The sequence below is a fragment of the Toxorhynchites rutilus genome, chromosome 2 (genome assembly GCF_029784135.1).
Source record: "Toxorhynchites rutilus septentrionalis strain SRP chromosome 2, ASM2978413v1, whole genome shotgun sequence".
Classification (NCBI taxonomy): domain Eukaryota; kingdom Metazoa; phylum Arthropoda; class Insecta; order Diptera; family Culicidae; genus Toxorhynchites; species Toxorhynchites rutilus.
The window spans coordinates 34479411-34500756 of NC_073745.1; the positions used below are offsets into that span (position 1 = coordinate 34479411).

The window sequence follows — 21346 nt, forward strand, 5'->3', positions numbered from 1 at the left end:
TTGGAAAACGAAGCGCTCTTCGAGGCCCGTCTTGCTGAGGGATACCTCGAGGTTTTCCCGCATGATATTGCAATATGACTTAGCTGTCATGATTCCGTCATTTTTTCCCAAACTGCCCACCCCACACCATCACGTTACCTCCTCCGTGCTTGACTGTTCCTTGGATATGACGGTCTTGGAGCTTCTCACCCGACTTGCGCCACGATCCCGCTTCTTCCGGTTGAACAGCTCGAATTTGAATTCGTCGGTCCACAACACATGAAAGGCCTTCTCACTGCGATCTTGCTATGGTACTCCTTCGCTTGGATGCGGGGACGGACAGTACCGAAAGTTGGAGCTCTTCCTGTATCTGCCGGATCGTAATTTTTGGGTTTTCTTCACCTCACGAATGATTTTCTTGTTCGTCCTGGTTTGGGCTTCCGTCCTCTTCCCGGGAGATCCACCACCGATCCGAACAATTTCATCTTCTTCATGATTTTTCATACCGCTGATTTCGTAGTGCTTAGCCACTTCCCGGTGCGTTTGGCCGTTATTGACATCACGAACAACCAGTTTCCGGATGGACAATGGAATGGAACCGAAAATTTTTGCGTTCTCCATATTTTACAACTTATTCGAATGTAGACACCTGTTTGAATGCTCCAGAGCCAAGCCAGTTGTTTATGAAACGTCAAAATACACAAAACAAACAAATTCGAGGGGCCTCACGATGGAAACTTATCGAAATTATATCGATTTTCGCGTTGGACACTTTATTTTGCCCCTGTTTTTTTTTTTGGAATATTAACTTTTTTTTCCTATCAGAAAAACTTTCTTTTTTACCAGCATAACATTAACAAAACATGAAAAGAACATAATAAATAACATTTTCAAAATGATTACGATGTGTTTTCGTTGAATTTTAACCAGGAAAATGAAACAAATGAAAAAAAAAATGGACACTTTATTTTGCCTCTAACTGTAATTTTAAGTATTGTTTGTTACGCATTAAATATTTTTACGCGTTAACCATCAATGAAAATCAAAAAAATCATCCAGATTCAATTTCTAGTCGCATCATTCCTGTATTTAGAGCAATATTTCATGAATCCTTCACTCAGGGCGTTCGAAAAAAAAAATGGTGAGGTCTCAAATCGCAAGATAAATTCTGTGTACGCTGCCAACAAACACACGCTTCCATCAAAAAGATCCTCTTCTCCCATCGAAGCTCTCCTCGCATCCGGTAGCTATCTTCTGGTGATTCGATGAGCGCTGTTGCTGACGGCAAACAGCCCTTAGTTGAATCTTCGCAATTTCCCACCGAGCTTATCCAAATGCACACTACTCGGTGACGGCGACGGGGAGAAGAAAGAGCATAGCTAACGCGGCACATAATTCACGACGGAAACATTGTGCAAACGCGAAAATATCCATCGATCCGTGAACAGTAGCGGCAGCAACAGCAGCAGCATCGACGGAGGAATGGAGCTAACTTCCGAGAAGATGCGGCGAATAACTTCATTTTGCTCCCCCGAAAAAAAAATATATATTTGAAGGAGCAGCATAACACGGGAGATATGCTGAACCAGTTCCTGATCCCCCGCAGTAAAAGGATAGAGGTTTTTTTTTCTCTCTACACGTTCTTGCATTTCACTGATCAAGATTGGTGTGGCCTTCGCTCGGTGTGTGTGTGTGTGTGTGTGTATGAGCGACGACAACGGTGATTGAGATGACGAGGGAATATTTACTGTAGCGAAAAAAGGCGCTGCAAATCGGGAAAGATAGCGTAACCGCACCACCAACAGGAACGATTCTGATTTGCACTGGCAGGTATTGATGGGTTTACGTGGAAAATGGGGAATCTGCCATGTTTTGGATAGATGTTCCAAATCATCATTTCAAGCTTTGACGGTTGCAAAATCATTCGCTAAAACTGCATCTCGTTTAATCATCCTTCGATGCCACCCTAACAACCAAATTGAAACAAATCTGATAACCGAGGGGCAAACGAAACGTTCCGCGATAAAACACTTCTGTCACAAGCTTCAAAAAAATGACAGCCATTTCCAGCGCCTCCACAATATTCCGTCATTTCCGATAAAGAAGCTCTAGCAACGACAAACGATTAAATGCTGATAAAAATTTAAAGAAAGTAAAAATATCCCTCTTCCGTCAAAGCGACGGTCCGTCGGATGTTACTTTACCTTAACACTCCGACCCACGTCGCTCCGCACACCGTGCGAGTTTGCGGAAGAATGTTTAAAAGTAAATATATTTTTAATGACTGTTTTAAAGCCGGATCATTTTCGCACTTTCAACACTTTCCAAACAGCAACAGGAAACAGAGCGAGACAGATTCCGGTTTTTTTTCCTCTCTTCGCTTGTTGCCGCGTAAAGGACCCTCTCTCCACCTCTCACACGGCTCCGGTCTAAAAAATTGAACGATAATGTGACAATAATTTCACTGCCATTTCATCCCGCATGGAGTGTCCTTCCGCAGTACAGATCCGTCGTCTATCGGTCCCTCGCCGTGGACCGACCCATTATGATCTGCATATCTATCTACGGGAGTGGAGAGCATCGTCCCATCAGCAGGATGGGACTGCTTTCGCGACGAAGACAATTTGCGAAACGTGCCACCCGCGGGGATCCCGAGGAAGCTGCTGCAGAGGACTCTTCCTTTTTTTCGTCTTGATGGCGCAAATGTCCCCCAAAACCGCCCCAAGCAAACCAAAAGGGATGGGAGTAGTAAAATTTAATTGGGAAAACTTTTACGGATGGTTGGGAGAGGAGGGTTCCGAAGGGGGAGCGCGAGAAAGGGAATGTTGTCTCGTTAAGGAGCTGCTAGTAAGCGAGAAATGAATTTCGGAGGGGTGACAGAAGCGGAGTGTGCCGGATTCTTTATTGCCGATACGTGAAAGGTAGACAAGTGGGCGATTATCATCTCTGGCGCGCTTAAGTTCACATTTTGGAAATGGCCACCGACACCGGGCGGCGGAGCAACGAACGAATGAACCTTCATACGAACCTGTTTGGGGGTGTGGGGAGTCGAAACCCGCTTTGGGTCATTTAAAGTTACGAGAAGAGTTGTTCAGTTCAATGGAGCGAATTTTCTCGACATTGGAGACAAACCCTACCTCACCCTTCTATATAAATTTTTCTCTTCTCTGTCTCTCTCTTTGCTAATGTGGTGGAATTGGGAGACGGCGCCTCGGGCGATAATAAATGGCCGTAATTTGAACTTGTTATCGAGCATTATGTTATCGGTGACCTAATTCGATTTCATAACTCGCCAGGTGAAAGTGGTCGATAAAGTGAGCGCTGGAGATTATGTCGAAAGTTGTGATTTACGACAGCGATTGAGTTTGGATGATTGCAATTCTCTCGCAAGGAGGTTTGTTCTTACTAAAAATCTCATATTCGAGATTGTTTTCAAAAATGAAGAAAACAAAAACAACGTGCCGTTTTTCAGGGACGTTTGGAGTGTAGGAATTATCAAAGATTTATCACGATTTATCATCATAAAAACTATTTAGATAGAAATACATCGATAAAATTACATCCAGTTCGGGTGATGAAGCGTTACTGCAGACAATAGCCGTAAAAGTCGTCCGAAAATCATTTATTATATTGGAAAACTTCTGTTCTAGACAAACACTAATAATACATTGAGACGCCTTCAGGCAGCAGCGTAGTGATGGTAGTCAGCGCCCCTGGCAAACTATGAAAATGGCACCCCTAAAATACCACTTTTTTCAAATTTATCAGAATAATTACACTTAGGTACGGAAGGAAGCAGCTAACTCCTGATGGATGTCTTTTTACTCAATTGAAAGATGAAATATAATTCGAGAAAAAAAAATGCCTTTGAAAATTTTTCGATTTTTTTGCTCTCGTAAGAAACAATCTACTCTTCTAGGATTGTTGACATGAAAAATTTAAAATTCAACTCAACCATGCAACCACAATGTGCCACAGCAAAGCGTGGCAGGGTACAATTAGTAAATAATAAATAACGTTTAACAAGCGACTATTTAGAACTCGAGAAAATGAATTAATGAGAAAACGTGCGTAGTTTTTTAAGCTTTTTGTGTTATATAAGAGTCGACTTCTTTCTGTTTTTTCAAAGCTTTTGTAGAATAACATAATTTTTTGCTAACTTAATCAATAGCAATTCAAATCAGCTTTCATGATTCCTAGAACGTTCCTATAGGACATTTTTACTGTAGAAATATTTTTGATGAAAAATGGAAATCCTCATCCGTCTCGGATGATGAACATTTCAATAATTTTGTAAAGATTGTGTAATGATGTTATAATTTTCTGTAATGATCGCAACACAAATCGGAAGGCAGTTTTGGAAACTTCAATAAATTCTGTACAAGGCTCATTTGTTGCTACGGGAACGTTCTAATGATCGAATGCAAGCTGATTGATAAGATTAATTGGATTTGCTGTTGACTCAGTTAGCAAAAAATATTTTTGTCTATATTTTAAATGCTTTCAGAAACAGGAAGCAAACGATTTTTTTTTCATCTCGTTATTTTTCTCTACTACACCTACACACAGCAACATAAAAATACGAGCGTAGAATAAAAGGATGTACATCCCATCTTAATGCGTTGATTCGCGAAGTTACAGCTTTTCGAAAATCACTCAAAAACCTCCATGTTGCGAAGAGTTTCTCTAATTGCAAAAGTGATGTCGGGACCAAGAGCGCTATATTTTTTTATATTTCCTTTTTTTTAATTTTTTTTATTGAAAGCTGAGGATTTTTTACATAAAATATCTCGAAATCAGAAAGGAAGGAAGATCACACTCGCAAAAAAAATAAACTAGATCTAGTCTAATCGCATATAAATATTGAACGAAGACTGAAAACATGATCACTTTGAAAAAATATAACTCAAAAACGAAAAAAAAACACCTTTTTGATTTCGATACATTCTGTAAAAAATCCTCAGCTTTCCATGAAAACCATGAAAATTATAAAAAACAAATGCAATAAATAATAATGAAGACAAGATTCAAATTTCCTGCAACTGTAGTATCTTTCCAAAAAAGACCAGCTAATTGGCTGTAATTTGGTATGCCGATCATCCAAATCGGTTCAATAGTTCAAAAGTTAGGGGTAGTGGGGGCAAAGTGGTCACCTGCTTGTTTGGTAGTATAAATATTGACGATATATTGCCGTATTGATAGTCACCTTATGTTTGAAGAATTTAATGACTTTTGAGTCATTCTGTACACCAGTAGAGCTGTCGCATGTCAAAATACAAATAAAAACAGAAATTACTCTCTCGATAGCCATTCGGCCGTAGTTCTGTGCGCATTGTATCTAAGGAATGTCTCGTGAAATTTAGTTTATTCAATCTGATATGTTGGAGGAATCATCAGTTTGGACGACTGTTCACATATTCTAGGAGAGGTGAACAAATATTTTGTTTAATTTCAGCGATTAATTAGCATATAAATTATTTTCATTTTTGGGGGCAATGTGCTCATAGATGAATAACAACTTACAATGTTCTGTTTACTAAAGCTGATATATATCATCACATTCTGCTCTTGAAGAAGAACCTTTTGTGGCTTTGACCCTGGATAAATATGCCACTCCAACTAAACCAAACCTCATTATGCGGAACGTTATGTGTTTCTTACTACGTTTTTGTATCCTCGAGAAAATTTAAATTGAGATTCTAGGTGATTAGGCCAAGCTTATTTCATACATGTACCTACTATAACAAATATGATTTGAACAAATTTGGACGAAAAAAAACCATAAATCTATCCTATTTAGCTTGATATGTGCGGGTGATCACATTGCCCGCACTAGGTGACCAAGCAAAAAGAAAGTTCGATTTTTCACCTTTTTTCTAATGAGTGTACTATTTCAAATTTTTATAGTAAAAGCCGTTTGCTATCTTGAAGAACAATGAGTTGAACTATAATGTTCTACGAGAAACGGGAATAAAATCGGTATGTGGGCGCTGGAGATGGGCATATTCCTTAGGGTGACCACTACTGCCCATGATTGCATAGGAGACGTAATCACCAACACCATTAATGTTGGGAAAACGCATTTTTGTTGTTCTTTGGTCTACAAGCATACCCATGCAAATTTCCTATGAGAAAATCTGTCCAGTTGAAAGATATTATCGGTTAAAAGAGGGCCTAGGAGATTTTGCGGATTAAAACATATTTTGACCATTTGGAAAACGCTTGCGTCTATTTATGCGGACAATCAATCGTTCCAACAAACGTTTGTTCGCATAGCTAGACGTAATCACCAGGTTGCTTTGTCTGTAGTGTTCACATTTACGTTTCCGCTATTATTCAAAACGTCTTCGTCGATAGTTTCAGTTGTTGTAGGATAAAATCAAAGAGGTTTGGAAGAAATTTAGTGAAATGTCTGGAAAAAGTGCTTTGGATTTATTGCGAATCTATGATAGTTCCGATACGGAAGGTGAAAATGAATCCATTTCCCCGGCCACGATTCAGAACGACGCGGAGTTACGGATGGCAGTAGAAGATTCATCGAGACATAGAGCATTCACAAAACGGATGTCGGATAAAATCAAGCGCCGAGAAAAAAAAGTTATCCGATCGAAAATCTATCGGTAAGTCTATAATCTTCTCCAGAGGCTCTTGTTATAGTTCTAACCATCACATGAAGAAATTGGCGATAATAACAAAAAAAAACAACTAAATGATGTTTTAAAGTGAACTTTTAAAAAAATATCGATGTATTTTATTGAACTGGGGTTAAATATTCAAGATAGATGTTCGATAGATGTTGATTTTCGAACAATGTATGAAAGCTGTATGGAACTACGCCTTTTATGCGGACAAACAGTGATTGTTTGGAATCGTTTTTTTCAAAATTGCTCAAATGTTTTCGAACAAAAAATGTTTGTTTGCATGTTGAGCATACGTATAACATTGTGTAGAATGCGTATCAGCGAAAAAGTCGATTTAGTTCATTTTGTCGCTTACGTCTCCTATACAAATATGGGCAGACTATGTCCCCACTTCCTCTATAAAATTATTGAAAAACGTATTTTTTTAAAACATGAAAAAAAAAAGATTTTTCGGACCACAATAATCTCCATTTTATTGTGGTCCGAAAAATCTTTTTTTTTTCATACTCTAACAAAATAATAAAAAAAAATACAGGTCTAATATTTTGCGATAAAGAACAAATCTACCACTTTTTATGAAAAACTGAGAACCACTATATCGGTTTGACATGGAATGGCTAAATATTAAATAAATATTATAATAATATTGTTCAACAGCTCACAAACTGTTATTGAAATTTCAACATCAGTTTTTGTAGAAAACCTTTACATCAAAAGAATAACGAAACATGAGAAACAAAGATTTGTGCATGAAATCGGGGTTTTCAAAAAAAAAATTGAAGTTTTTTGAAAGAAAGTACATCACTTTGGAACGCTCTGAAGCTTCAATGATCGCTTGGATTTTTTGACGTCAACGGAAAAGCTGTTCGAAAAACTATACAAAACAAATCTCTTTCATTAGATATTGTAAAATTTGATCACATTAGGCCCGACAAAAAAAAATAGGTAAAAACAGCGATGAGAAAAGCGACAGCATTTTCTTTTAGTATACTTTTTTAATATTGAAATTTTATCTATGGTTTAATTGAATTAAAACCATAACAATCTACTGATGAAAATTTTAGAATCACAGTAATATGTAGAGGATAAAATATAAATTAGGGCTATACATTATAAAATTTATTATTAAAAAGTTATAAAAAATAAAATTAAATCATTGAGTTAAAGCCCTTGGAGATAATGATGAAAGGCAGTAAAGACATTATTTCATTCTCATTATTCCTCACAATGATTGATGGAAGATGCGTCAATTCCTTAACCAATACAACATCTGCGCAACATTGGTATGCTTGTCAAATTACAATATTGGAGTTTAACATGGTTGGATACGTTGCTTTGAATTCATGATATTCCACATCGGCTGGGGTTCAAACGCTGGCGAAAATCTGGGTTCGAAACACATGCCATGCCACAAAAAACAATTTCAGATAAGAACAAATCGGTATTTCAGTCCAATACCAATCAATGGAATTTTCACATTTAGGAAAGCTTCAAAACTAGAATGGGTCTCATGATTGACGAACAAACGCCTGGAGCATTTGACAACAACAATGGTGGCAAATACTGCCCGTAGGTTTTTGTAAAAATTCATGCTCCAAGCAGATAGATCCAGAAAAAAATAAGGATTACTGTATCGACACAAAAAAAAACCTTACGTTGACCTGTACTCTTGATACCCTCTGACTACTGCTATGCACAGAATTTTGCTCCATGGCTATAGAATTATTCAAACCGCAATTTTATCTATAGATAGAATGACCGAAGAGGCTCAAGAGAAGAGAAATAAAATAATCAAATATGCCCAAGAACATTTCACTCGTATATATAGTCGAGAAACTGATAATCACAATATAATCAATCATCTTCCATTAGTAAACAATAGAGCCTAACCTCATGCTGATACCTCAAAAACTTCTTTGTAGGTACCCTTTTTGATAAATTTTATAATTCCAGAAGCTACGAAAGTATCACTCTTCAGTCCACAGCTACAGATTGCTTGCCAAACGAGGAACTTTTTCGAGAATTTTGACCTCTTTATTATTTTGCAGTTTTCCAGGGCACTCTGCCGATCGAACGAGATATAAAATTAGTGTCCAAAAATTTATCTCAGAACAGTATTACAGTACTTTTCAACTTCCATAGCGACACAATTATCAACTAATTCTCGTTTAAAATCCTTGAGTGTTTTTTGCCAGCAGATTTTGCTTCGCGTGACAGTTCCATACAATTTGTGTCTTGAAACTTATCAAATCAGTCCACGTATTTGCTTCAAGGATAAATCATTATGAAACTTTCATCATTTTCGCTATGCCCTTGAAATAACAACTTCGGATTTCATTTGGAAAAAAGCACCACTTTCGTATGGGTCTCATGATTTGCCTTTTGACGTAGAACTACGTCTTTCAGGAAGGGTGCCAAATCAGAAAACAGATCACGTTTTTGTGAAATAAAGTAAACGTCAATAACTATTTTCACAACGAACAAATTCTGATAATTTGCACACCAATGGAATCGGAAATTCTCTAAGATTTGTTTGATCTATCTATCTATATATATATAAAAATGGAGTGATGTCTGTCTGTCTGTCTGATTCTTATAGACTCGGAAACTACTGAACCGATCGACATGAAAATTGGTATGTAGGGGTTTTTGGGGCCGGGGAAGGTTTTCGTGATATTTTGAGACCCCTCCCCCCTCTCTAAGGGGGGGCTGCCATACAAATGAAACACAAATTTCTGCATTACTCGGAAATTAACCAAGCAAACGAAACCAAAGTTGGCATGTGAAAGTTTTAGGGTGCAATAAATGTTTCTATGATGGTTAGACAGTCCTTCCCGCACTCAAAGGGGGGGCTGCCATACAAATGAAACACAAATTTCTGCATTACTCGAGAATTAATCAAGCAAATGAAACCAAATTTGGCATGTGGAGGTTTTAGGATGCAATAAATGTTTCTATGGTGATAAGATACTCCTTCCCCCTCTCTTAGAGGGGGCTGCCATACAAATGAAACACAATTTTTTGCATTACTCGGAAATTAATGAATCAAACGAAACCAAAGTTTGCATGTGAAAGTTTTAGGGTGCAATAAATGTTTCTATGATGGTTAGACAGTCCTTCCCCCACTCAAAGGGGGGGCTGCCATACAAATGAAACACAAATTTCTGCATTACTCGAGAATTAATCAAGCAAATGAAACCAAACTTGGCATGTGGAGGTTTTAGGATGCAATAAATGTTTCTATGGTGATAAGATACTCCTTCCCCCTCTCTTAGAGGGGGCTGCCATACAAATGAAACACAATTTTTTGCATTACTCGGAAATTAATCAATCAAACGAAACCAAAGTTGGCATGTGAAAGTTTTAGGGTGCAATAAATGTTTCTATGATGGTTAGACAGTCCTTCCCCCACTCAAAGGGGGGGCTGCCATACAAATGAAACACAAATTTCTGCATTACTCGAGAATTAATCAAGCAAATGAAACCAAATTTGGCATGTGGAGGTTTTAGGATGCAACAAATGTTTCTATGGTGTTAAGATACTCCTTCCCCCTCTCTTAGAGGGGGCTGCCGTACAAATGAAACACAAATTTTTGCATTACCCGAGAATTAATCAAGTAAATTAAACCAAATTAGGCATATGGAAACTTTAGGGTGCAATGAATGTTTCTATGGTGGTTAGATACCCCTCCCCCCTCTCTTAGGGGTGGCTGCCATACAAATAAAACACAAATTTCTGCATTACTCGAGAATTAATCAAGTAAATAGGCGGGACGAAGTTTGCCGGGTTAGCTAGTATACTATACAGTACAATGCGCTAATGCCTAAACAGTTTGAATTAATGAAAACTGGAAGCATTTTCATTTTCCCATACATTTGTTCTGTCGATTTGTGTACATTCCCCACCAGAGCTGTCAATAACGAGCAACTGATATATTCGGTTCTGCCCGTTTTCAACATATTTGGTTCAAATAAACCATCCAGAGGCGAATGAACTGCAAAGTTTAAAGCCTCTCAAAAACAAAGAATGAAATGGAATAAGCCATCCGCGATTTGAAGCCACACCACTTCTCGTTTGGTGGTCATCGAAGCAACATGATTGCCGCAGAGCGTCGATCGGGAGAGGTTTGTTTTCTTGACAAGTGGAGTATGGAATAGAGTTCCTTTCCACAAGAGCCCTTCTCAGGACTAGAGGCGGAAACCAAAAATTGAATAGAATGGAAACACAGATACGACTGAGCAAATATCATTCATGCCTAATGCTGATTTCACACACATACACACACAGCTCGATACAAGGAGAGGAAGCCCTCTGTATCGAGGTGTGCTACGACAAAGAAGAACAGAATACGAATACGAATTTGGAATATAAACGTATATTTCATGAAAGTATGCTTTCAAATTCCAGCAGGGTAACCTGACTGTTGCCAGGGTTGCCATAATAAAATCTGTGTTTTTGGTCTGTATCAACTCTTTGCGGTCGATTATCTGCTTTTAACCACCCCAGCAAAGAAGCATATTAATATTATAATTTATGCAACAAAGTATCAGTCACACTTCTTCTAAACGAATTTTAAGGACTTGTGAACTTATTCACGAACCAAAACGGTGCTACTATTAGTAATGTATAACGATACTCAGTATAAACAAAAGTTATCATCCATGCATGAGAAAAAAATTAAAAACTCCATGTATTGCGGCACTGTGTAGATGTAAAGAGCATAGTTCTGTATGTTCAAACAAAAAGATAAAAGGCGAAAGAATTATTTTTGTGATACATGCGAAAGATATCACGCGAAGAATCGTCCAATCCACGGTCAGAAGAGTACTAAAACGATACTTCGAGAACCTAACCATCGACCGGAAGGTGAAGAACGGCAAAAATGGATGCTCCGTCAGTGAAAAAGATCACAAGCGCGTAGTTAAGCAGTTTAGACGTGATCCGAGAAGTTCGGCCCGGGATGTCGCCAATAAGCTGAATTTGTCAAGTTCATTCGTCCAGCGGACCAAGCAGCGGGAGGGCCTGCGTACATACAAGGTTCAGAAGGCTCCTAACCGCGACGAAAGGCAAAACATGGTGGGGAAGACGCGAGCCCGGAAGCTGTACACCGAAATGCTGACGAAGCCGCATTGCCTTGTAATGGACGACGAAACCTACGTCAAAGCGGACTTTCGTCAGCTGCCGGGCCTGTTGTTCTTCTCCGCAGAGGACAAATTCAGCGTTCCGGAGGAGATTCGCAAGCAGAAACTATCCAAGTTTGCCAAAAAGTACATGGTGTGGCAAGCGATCTGCTCTTGCGGAAAGCGGAGCTCCCCCTTCGTGATGACCGGCACGGTAAACGGGCAGGTTTACCTTAAGGAGTGCCTACAGAAGCGCTTACTACCACTATTGAAGCAGCACGAGGGCCCGACCATCTTCTGGCCGGATCTCGCTTCGTGCCACTAGTCAAAGGACGTGTTGGAGTGTTACGAAGCCAACGGGGTCACCTTCGTGCCAAAGGAAATGAACCCGCCCAACGCGCCGAAGCTTCGCCTAATAGAGAAATATTGGGCGATTATGAAGCAGGCCCTCCGGAAGAACCCAAAAGTTGTCAAATCGGAGGCGGACTTCAAGAGAAAATGGATTTCTGTTAAAAAAAACTACAACCTTACGTTGTACAGAAACTTATGGACGGGGTAAAGGGGAAGGTGCGAGCATACGAGCTTGGGCTCGAAGTATGAATAAAAAGAAAATGCCAAAAGTTGTTTAATAGTTTTTATTTTACTGTCTAGAATTTTCAAAAGGATCGGTCTACTGGGCGAATTTCTACAGCGTTTTTTCCGTGATGCAATTTGATGTGACACACCCTTTAATATAATTCCGTAGTTCTACGTCGAAAACTGCGGGTGTGCCCTAGATACAACCCATTACAATTTTTATTATACTTTTCTGGCACTTTCAGATTTTATTATGAGACGTCCTCTAAATCGTGAATTTGGGATAATTCAGTTCAAAGCTCAACCAACTCACGAGCAGATAGTTCGGATGTCAATTTTGAACGTGCAGGATCGATTCGCGACGCGCTTGTTTCGGTAAACACAAAAAAAATTTTCCGTCATTGTTCCAGTTTGCGTACAATTACATACGTACCGTTCTGAATCATATTTCGGACGCTTAATGCATATGATGCAGAAAACAGATATTATGCAAAGGTATTATTTGGTTGATATTTTCATTAAATTAGTTCAATATACTTTTAAACTTTCTACTTTGGTACCTATTTGATTGAAAACCCAAAAGAAAAATCATCGAATAAAATGCTTTTCGAATGAAGCGAATAAGAATCTAACTTCGGACACTAAATCAAATTTCGGACAGATTGAATTCAAATTTGGGACACTTTATTTTGTAATTTTTTGGACGAAAATTACATTACACTTGATTATATATTATAATCAACTGCGGAACACTTACCAAGCAATCAGAGTAAACTGTTAACGATGATGAGAACTGATGAAACACGGGAGAAATTTAAATATTTATGAACGGGTAAATTCTACGTGCTCACGCAAAGCAAACTTCAAACACGAACGATAATGAGTAGTGTTGTCAGATTTTTGCCTATTATGTTAAAATTCAAATGTAGTTCTCATATGAAATGCAACCAAGGGATTACTGTAAAGAAGCACTTGTGATATTAATTTGATAGTTATATCATCAGTGCATTAAGCATTTCAAGATATTAGAACAAAGTGTCCGAAATATGAGGTTGTCCGAAATATGATTGAGAACGGTATATGCCATTTCAAAATACTAATTATAAAGAAAATTCTACAAAATTGTCAAGAATGAGATTCTTCGAAACGAGAGCTGCATGAGCAAATAATTAGGTTCCTAATACCTGGGGAAATTCGAATCGAAATAACGACGATGTCTGGAGTCAATGGCAAAAGATAATGTGAAACCCTCGATGAAATAAACTAGACAACAACTGCGAAAATGAAAATCTTGCAATCATAGACACAATCGCCTAATCAGCAGACACCAGCAAGAAAACCCATGATCACACCCAGCGATATCGAGTTTCCAACACCTTGTCACCATTCCAATCATGAAGGAATATTCATTCATATTCAGTAAATTGATAAATCAGAACTCGTGCATCGCAAACTTACCTTGTGCATTGGCGTCCCCCAGAAGTCGTTGAGGAAGACATTCTTGATCGACGAGTGCGGCCGCAGGTCCCGGTTCTCCTTGATCGCACTGATATCGTCGAACACGAAGCCACAGTTCAGACTGTTGTGATAGCACAGCACACAGGTCAGGGCAATGAGTGCCCCGTACAGATGATGGGATGACATTTTCGCTTCTTTTCCCACTTTTCCCTCAAAACAACATACGAAGGCCCTAGCTTCACCTACTTTACGCGATTGATTAACTTTTCCCCGTTTTTCACTACACTTCACTCCACTCGGAAAATTATTTCTACTTTTTCCCCCCGCTCCGATACGACGTGATGAGATACTTATAACGCGAAAAACTCTTCAGCACAATGGCCTCTGTTGTGTTGTTTGGCGAAAATTGAATTTCGCTCGTAATTTGACATCGGGAAACAATCTCCCAGCCGCTCTGCCTCTCTCTGCTGGTCTAGAAAACCACTGCTGGGCGGTGACGACGTCCGTGGGTGGGTAGCATCTGTGAAGGAAGCGAGGGTAAAAAAAACCGAATGAGAGATAAAGAATAAGAGAAGATGAACATCGGATTAAGTTTATAATACATTCAATATTAAATTAAATCTTTGGAAGCATCTAACTTGCTCCTGTTGGTTACTTTGTTTTCTTTTTTTTTTCAAGTGCGTTTGAGAAGGGATCTCAACATCATGGCGGCTGAAGTAAACATATTCGGGAAAAAGTTTTCTCGAGATGACACTGTGACCCCGGCAGACTAGAGTTGCCATCAGTTTCCTCGCCACCCAATGGACAAAGAATGCAGAATGTTATTAAAGAAGCGAAATGAATTTCAAACAAACCGATCTCCGAACTCGACGATAGTTGGTTCGGTGGAATGGAGACATTGTGCAGATATAGTCAGAGGGGACTGAACAATTCTTAAGACGGTCCAGAGGATCGGATGAGAGCGGAAGCGGAGGTTTGTTCTTTGCGTTTGTTTTATGAGAGCGATTTTCCCGAGCAGTGCGCCGCGGTTTTCCATCGTTTGTGTACTGTGTTTCCTCCGTTCGAGATGCTGCAGCTTCTCGTCAACTACTCAAGGGTATTATATCACTGAAAGCAGAGATCCGAAGTCAAGCATCACAAGTTATGGTTTTATTTTTTTTTCCCCGTCTGAATGACAGCCGGAAGGTCAAGTCCATTTTCGGAAGAATGAACAGGATTCGTTTTTTGATCTCGTATTCTCGCTATTCGGGAAGATTAATGCAAAATACATGAATATAAATTATCCCTGTGCCAGCGTTCCTCGAATTTGACGATTTCGGTGGAAGTCGAGCCCAAACTTGGCGAAGTGCTTTGGAGCAGCATTTGAATATCGACATTTTTCCGCAGTTTTCGGTTGCTTACCCATGGACGAAAACAATTCGAGGATTTCTCTCGAAAATGTTCGCCTCACGCTTCCGGCGAAATTGTTTGGATTTGCCAGCGCTCGATCATGAAGTCTGGCGCGCCAAGTTTGCGCCACGTGCGGCCGTCAAAATGGAAACTTTCATCTGTGCAGAACACCCGTCAACATGCCGATAATGAGCTGGTTGATAGAACGCTGACATTTTGGGCACTTTTGAAGAACAATATTGACACGTTTGAGTAAACGTGCCAATATTTTGCCCCGAAACTTTGTGGAATTTTCATAAGGAAAAAAAAATCAACAGTTTTTGTAAAATTCATGAGCAAACTTTTGAATTTCGACAGCACAAAGCACGTGTTCTCAGTAAAATTTTGTTTTACCTTTTCATTCGTCAGAAATGACTTGCGTTGCAGCGAGTACAAGAAATGTGGTGAAAAACTGTAGACGCTACGAATAATTTAATGAGATTCGAAAACGGTCAACAGTTTCTGGCCCAGATGGCATTCAAGCAATAGTTTTCTGTCGATGTGCTTCAGCTTTGGCTTTGCCACTCTCCCATATTTACACTGCTTCGCTGGATCAAGGAATTTTTCCAGATGTGTGGAAGCACTCCTATATGTTTCCCTTCTTCAAAAAAGGAGATAAGTGCAACGTGATCAACTATCGCGGGATACCAGCCTTTCTGCCGCATCCAAGCTATTTGAGATGATCGTGAACGATGTTGTCTTCTTCGATGTGAAGAGCTATATCTCACCAATACAGCATGGTTTTATGTCAGGACGCTCGGTTAGCACAAATCTTCTAGAGTTCTCTTCGTTTTGTGTCAACCGCCTTGAGGAGGGAGCTCAAGTTGATGCTATTTATACCGACATAAAAGCCGCTTTCGACAGCTTGGGTTCATTTCAAGAATATCTAGGGACTTCACCGATCCTTACTGCCTGAAGTCACTCTACTGTTCTCTTGTAAGGCCAATTCTTGAAACCGCATCGGTAGTTTGGAACCCTTACCAACACATGTGGAGCATCAGGATTGAACGAATTCAGAAACGCTTCATCCATAGAGCGCTCAGGCATCTACCTCGGCGTGATCCTCGGAATCTGCCGCCATATATAGCTAGATGTCGATTACTGATTCTGGATACGCTTGAACGTCGTAGGCAAGCCACTTTCATTGCCAAACTAATTTGTGGTGAATTAGATGCACCTAACAATCCTCGTATTTGCTGCAACCGTTCCCGCATCGTTCAACGTTTGGTCATCATAAACAAATAACGGGAATGATAAGGACATTTTCATTAGTAGAACTTTTTTTTTGATTTCGGAGAACCGTCACAACGCTTCAGAAACATGATCGAGAATTCTAATGTGCTTAATGTCATGTATTAATGTGTTTTTAACTAGTTATAAGTATTTTATTTCATTGAGACGATGTTGTCAGATGAATTTAAACTCAAACAAATAAACAATTAATATCAGCTAAACAAATATCAGTTATGCGATAAAAATACGATCTGCAGAAAGAAAAAAATGCTCTGATTTAGCTCCAATCTGATTTGTTTCTTTTCATTTTATTTCCCTCGTATTGTGCATCTTCCTAAAAATTTGCTGGACGTATTAATTTTTGATTAGAGTATTTTAGAGTCCTCCTATAAAAATACTGTGCTGCACTCCGAATAGCTACTTTTAGGCGAACTTCTATAAATATTATTTATTTCGAGACCTGTTTATATTATTTTTAAAGAGCTGATAAATTTTCATATGACGTACCAAACATTACAAATACAAATACAAATTTCTACATTACTTGAAAATTAATCAAGCAAATGAAACTAAATTTGGCATGTGGAGGTTTAAGGGTGCAATAAATGTTTCTATGGTGGTCAGACACTCCACCTCCCCTCCCTAAGGAGAGGCTGCCATACAAATGAAACAATAATTTCTGCATTACTCTAAAACTAATCAAGCAAATGAAACGAGTTTGACATGTAGAGGTTTTAGGGTGCAATAAATGATTCTGTGGTGGTTAGATACTCTTCCTCCCTTTTTAAGGGGGGCTGCTATACAAATGAAACACAAATTTCTTCATTACTCGAGAATTATTCAAGCAAGTGAAACCAAATTAGGCATATGGAGGTTTTAGGGTGCAATAAATGTTTCTATGGTGGTCAGACACTCCACCCCCTCCCTAAAGAGGGGCTGCCATACAATCGAAACAAAAATTTCTGCATTACTCGGAAATTAATCAAGCAAATGAAACGAAATTTGGCAAATGGAGGTTTTAGGGTGCAATAAATGATTATATGGTGGTTAGATACTCCTCCCCCTCTCTTAGGGGGGGGGGGGTGTGGAGCTGTTGGTCTCTGCCATACAAATGAAACACAAGTTTCTGGATTACTCGAGAATTAATCAAGCAAATGAAACCAAATTTAGCATGTGAATTACTCTAAAATTAATCAAGCAAATGAAACGAATTCGGCATGTAGAGGATTTAGCATGCAATAAATGATTATATGTTAGTTCGATACTCCTCCCCCTCTCTAAGGGGGAGGTACCATACAAATAAAAGACAAATTTCTGCATAAGTCTAAAACTAATCAAGCAAATGGAACCAAGTTTGGCATATGTACGCTTAGGAAGCCATAAATGTTTTCATAATGATTTGACACTCCTTTCTCCTCTCTGAAGTGGGAGGGTGAGGATGCTGAACAACTCGAGAAATAATCAAACATATAGAATCAAACTTAACATATAGAGATTTTAGGGATCGATTAACGTTTCTATGGTAGTTCGACACTCCTCCCACCTCTCTAAAGGAAGCCTACCATACAAATGAAACACAAACTTCTGCATAACTCGAGAACTAATCAAGCGAATGGAATCAAATTTGGGATGTGCGGGTTTTTGGGTACGAGAAATGTTTCTATGATGATATCACACCCCTTCCTCTTCTGGAAAGGAAAGGGGGTTCTATAAAAATGCACATATTTCAACCAAACATATTCCAACCAAACATGATAATTGCAAATTTTCGGAAAACTGAAAGAAAATGGGAAAATTCGAGAAATTCAATGCGCATGTGTTCTACAATTACATATTGACAAGCGTTGTTAGTCCATTTGATGTTTGCGCTAGCGAAATTGATCTTCGTTCGAAAGTGGAAATTGATTTCAATGGGATACAACGCACTTTTATATCGTCTTCTATCTATATAAATAAAAATGGATCGCCGAACGTGTTGATGAGAGCAAAACACGAGAAAGGAATGGTCCGATTTAGGGCTGTCTTCATTATATCATATTTTCTGTATCAAACATTTATTCCATGTAACGGTGAAACATGTTATTTGCAAGTGGATGAAAAATCTTGGACGAGGATTGTGTCTGAAAATAATCTGATATTATAATGTCGAGTTTGAGTAAAAGTTTAGAAGATCAATCAAAGAACAGTTCTGCGATTGGACCCTTAGTAAGAAAACGTGGATGTGATAATGAAAAATAAATTTTGGGCGGGACGAAGTTTGCCGGGACAGCTAGTATAACTATAAAATTTATATAACAATTGAGTAGCCATTTAGTTATATCAACAGAACAGTAAGCATTTTAAGTTATTTTGAAAGTGTGTCCGAAATATGATTCAGAACGGTAAAAACTCCTCAACTTACAAGATAAAATAAAAAAAATATAGCACCAAATATAGCATGGAAACGATAAAAAACGGCAATCAATAATTACGAAAATTGAATTCATTTTTGCAAGTTCAGTATATAAAAGGCTAGCTCATTGCCTTTAATTCAATGTGCCGTTCATCTAAATCGGTTAAGTGGTTCAAAAATAATGCATTTTTGAAAAATGTGATTTATGGAAGCGTAAAAAATTGATTTTTTAGACCACCCGTGAATTTTGACGAAAATCTGAGAACCACTTTATCGGTTTGGCATGGAATGGTTGTATGTAAAAGTAGTCGTGTATAGTACACGACTGTAACTGTATATGTCGCATGACGCGTTATAGTGAGAGGTTGTCGTTAATAGATCAATCTAAATGCTATCATAGGGAAATGCAGACGACAGCCTTCGAGCGGCAGTACATTTGGTGCGCTTGGTGTGGAGACAGCTCGAAACTTTTATTAACTGTATTCAGTATTCAACCAAAGTTTAGCAAGAGTATGTATAAGCATCATTCAAAAAAATGGGTAGGGCTTGAGTAATAATTTTCATGTTCATTAAACAGATTTTCTATGCAACATATATTTTTAATGATACAGATTTTGATATTGAGTGAAAAAGGACACATGTGAAATGTCTTTACTCTTACCAGTACCAGAAAATGTGGCAAAACTGGTTCAATGCTTTCCACTTCTCTTTCATAAAATTGTTTTTTATTTCTTTGAAAAATTCACTCATCTTCAAATGCATATAACTTTTGACACGATAGATGAATTACCAAACCTAAAAAAGTCATCTTCCATGTGCGCTCTCCCGAATGAATTGGATTAGTGTTACCCGAGGTGTGTCAATAAACATCATCTAGTAACAAATAACCACGGATCCTTTTTTAAAGATACAATAATAAAAATATTGATTGCAAATAAATATGTCTACGAATCAAACGATCCGTTGCGGCAGATAATCTTCGTTACACATATTCTTCGCTAAAATCTAGGAGTCAGTATTAAAAAAAACTGTTTTGTATTCCTCAATAAAAGAAGTGGAAAAGCAGAATGATAAAGTTATTTTCAAGAACTTCTGCTGAAAAGTTCAAGAAAGATTATGGTTTAGTATTGAAACGAGTTTTTTGTCTCGTAAATGGTTTGCCAAAATAATAGCGTTCACTAGGTTTCCACTAGGCACTAGGCAGCCAAGAAGTGACAATGTATCCAGAACCAGTCAGTCCAATCATCAATGATTCCCTAACATGAGTGTAGAAAATACGAATGATTGTTGGTTTTTGACCTAAAAGCTTAACCATGCACATTTCCAATGAGTAATCTGTCCAGTTGAAAAATATCATCGGTAAAAAGAGGGCCTACGAGATTTTGTGAATTAAAACATGTTTGTTCTTTTTGAAAAATGCTTACGTCAATTCATGTGGACAATCAATTGCTTCTATAAACATTTGTTCCCATAGCTTGATGTAAGTCAAAACGTCTCCGTCAGTAGTTTAAATGGATATTTAAAAAAACACATAGATTTGGAAGAACTTTCATAAACATTGTCTGGAAGTGGTGCTTTGGATTTGCCGCCAGTCTATGATAGATTCGACACGGAAGGCGAAAAGATTCCAACTCATTAGCCATGATTCTGGAACCAATAGTGTTTTGATTTCTTTACCAATCTTTTATTATCAGCTTGAAGTTCCAAAAGCAGAAATTGAAGTAATTACATCATAAACACAAAAATTGCGATGCAGTGAACAGAGAATAGTAGCTATAAGAGCAGCGCAGAATGTGTTGCAGCAAAAAAGCCGATTTTGTTCAATTTGTCGCTTACGTCACCTATACAAATATGGGCAGTTGGGTCGGCGGAACCATTTGTCCGATTTTTTCATTTAAACATTACTGTCAGGGAGCTCACTATCGGTCGATGATTACGGATTTTCATTGCCCCAAATGCAAGAATTGGACCTGGTCGATAAGTGTTTTATTGGTTATGGACCTATAAATAAGTTGCCTAGATTGTATGATTTAAAACCTCCGGTCTACTAACTAACGCCACAATTACGTAATAATACCAGATACCAGAGATACCAGTCGAAATGTTAAAAAAATGTACAAAATAGGATTTTTCACATGAGTCACCTCAAGCGTAGTCAAAGCCCTCATTTGCAAGACTTTGACTTCGAAAAACAATCAACAGACGATATATTGGTTAGAAAAAAAGCTCACACACTTCATACAAATATCGTGTAGTTTATTTTAAAGTGTAGAACAAACCGCTGAAAATCATCTTTTACACGACAGAAAATGCAATTTCAAGTAGCCACTAGTTATGTTCGGTTGTTGTTGGATTTATAGATTAATCGATTAATGACTGCAAAAGCGATTATTTGAACGATTACTATGCAATTTTTTTTCGTGAGACTCAATCGCAACCAAGTCTGCTAATCATAGGTAGTAATTCTTTGAGTATTTTTTTGAGTAATAAATCTACTTGGGTTTCAATTTATTGTTCT

The 21346-nt window shown here is 38.3% G+C and overlaps 1 protein-coding gene across 2 annotated transcripts in view; it reads right to left on the reverse strand.

The window, feature by feature from the left end:
* Positions 1 to 21346, reverse strand: part of LOC129770761 (protein O-mannosyl-transferase Tmtc3-like) — a 640228-nt gene that overhangs the window by 577074 nt on the left and 41808 nt on the right. For both annotated transcript variants that reach the window (XM_055773813.1, XM_055773812.1), the window contains exon 2: positions 13776 to 14295. In XM_055773813.1, coding sequence (XP_055629788.1) covers positions 13776 to 13961 — 186 coding nt within the window. In that variant the 5' untranslated portion in view covers positions 13962 to 14295. The remainder of the gene's footprint in view (positions 1 to 13775; positions 14296 to 21346) is intronic.